This window comes from Dipodomys ordii, unplaced genomic scaffold, assembly GCF_000151885.1.
Source record: "Dipodomys ordii isolate 6190 unplaced genomic scaffold, Dord_2.0 Scaffold13, whole genome shotgun sequence".
Classification (NCBI taxonomy): domain Eukaryota; kingdom Metazoa; phylum Chordata; class Mammalia; order Rodentia; family Heteromyidae; genus Dipodomys; species Dipodomys ordii.
Window position 1 is genome coordinate 9,394,635 of NW_012267229.1, and position 1,441 is coordinate 9,396,075.

Here is a 1,441-nt window from a genome sequence, read left to right on the forward strand (position 1 = left end):
GTTCAAGCCCCACAACTGACAAAAAAAATAAAAAAATAAAAATAAAAAAAATGACCATAAAGTAGTTTTAGAAGTTTCTCCAGCTATAATGTATGGTCTGTCAAAAGAAAATAGAACCATTGCTTGGAGTGTTAGAGGATAGGATAGCTGGAGCTTCTACTGTTGCCTGTTATTTTGCTTTCTTCCCAGAGGTGTATGTGCTTGGTGGTAAGACATACTTTGGGACACTCAAAGCATCAGTTTGGTTAATTATCTTCCTTGCTTTAAGCTATTTTTTGTCTTTTTTATTTATTGATGTATGTTAGTTGTACAAAGGGTATTTTATTGTGACATTTCCATATATGTATACCAACATATCCCATCCAAATGTGTAGTTTTTTGTTTTTTGGGTTTTTTTTTTTGGTAGGTTGTGGGGCTTAAACTCTAGGCTTGGGCGCTGTCCCTAAGCTCTTCAGCTCAAGGCTAGCACTCTGCCACTTGAACCACAATGCTACTTCTGGTTTTCTGGTGGTTTATTGGAGATAAGAGTCTCACAGAGTTTCCTGTCTGGACTGGCTTTGAACCATGATCCTCAGATCTCAGCCTCCTGAGTAGCTAGGATTATAGGTGTAAGCTACTGCCTGGCTCCCAATGTGTTCTTATGGTTTAATCCTGATATTTACTTAATGATCTTTGTTCTTTTTGTTTTGTTTTGTTTTGGTTTCTCTTCCAGTTTAAGAAAAGCCCGCCTAAGATCCCTTATAAGGCCATTGCACTTGCCACAGTGCTGTTTTTGATTGGAGCTTTTCTCATTATCATAGGCTCCCTCCTGCTGTCGGGCTACATCAGCAAAGGGGTAAGCTAAGAGATATGTGGGAATGTGCTGTCAGATCTTTAAAATATAAGCTACAATTCTATTTATATTCCTTTCTGGTACAGCAGATTCCAGAAGGAGGAAGAAAAAACAATTTTTAAATTAAGTAGTACAAAAAGACTACAATTCCATAAAGAAGAAAAATATTTTGTCCTCTGAAAAAATGTTTTTTTTTCTATTGAGCAACATATTTCTCCCATTCCTGTGAGGTGGGTATTAGGCAGGGGAAATTGGCCTGAGATTATTGGGCAGTTTCCTACTGTCGAAGTTTAGAGTAGCAAAGTGGAGCTTGACATCCAGGATGCCTGATTGATAAAGGGCCATAGCTGGAGAAAGCATGCTGTTATTGTAGCACTGCAGCAGCACTGACATACTGCTCAGTGTTTGGGGAGGAATAGCAGTCTTGTATAGGTGTAGGGCTACTAAACCTCATAAATTGGTTCCTTCTGATATTGTTTTGGTAGAGTTTTGTTGAGCTTCAAGATTATATATACCCTAGAAACGTAAAATGGAATGTAATGGTTCTTTCTCTCAGGTTCTTTCCCCCATCCCCCAGTCATGGGGCCTGAACTCTGGGCCTGGGCACTG

General features: G+C 39.1%; 1 protein-coding gene across 3 annotated transcripts in view; it reads left to right on the plus strand.

Moving 5' to 3' along the window:
* Tmem230 (transmembrane protein 230) overlaps positions 1–1,441 on the plus strand; it is a 9,485-nt gene that overhangs the window by 4,981 nt on the left and 3,063 nt on the right. For all 3 annotated transcript variants that reach the window (XM_013010770.1, XM_013010772.1, XM_013010773.1), the window contains exon 3: positions 713–835. In XM_013010770.1, coding sequence (XP_012866224.1) covers positions 713–835 — 123 coding nt within the window. The remainder of the gene's footprint in view (positions 1–712; positions 836–1,441) is intronic.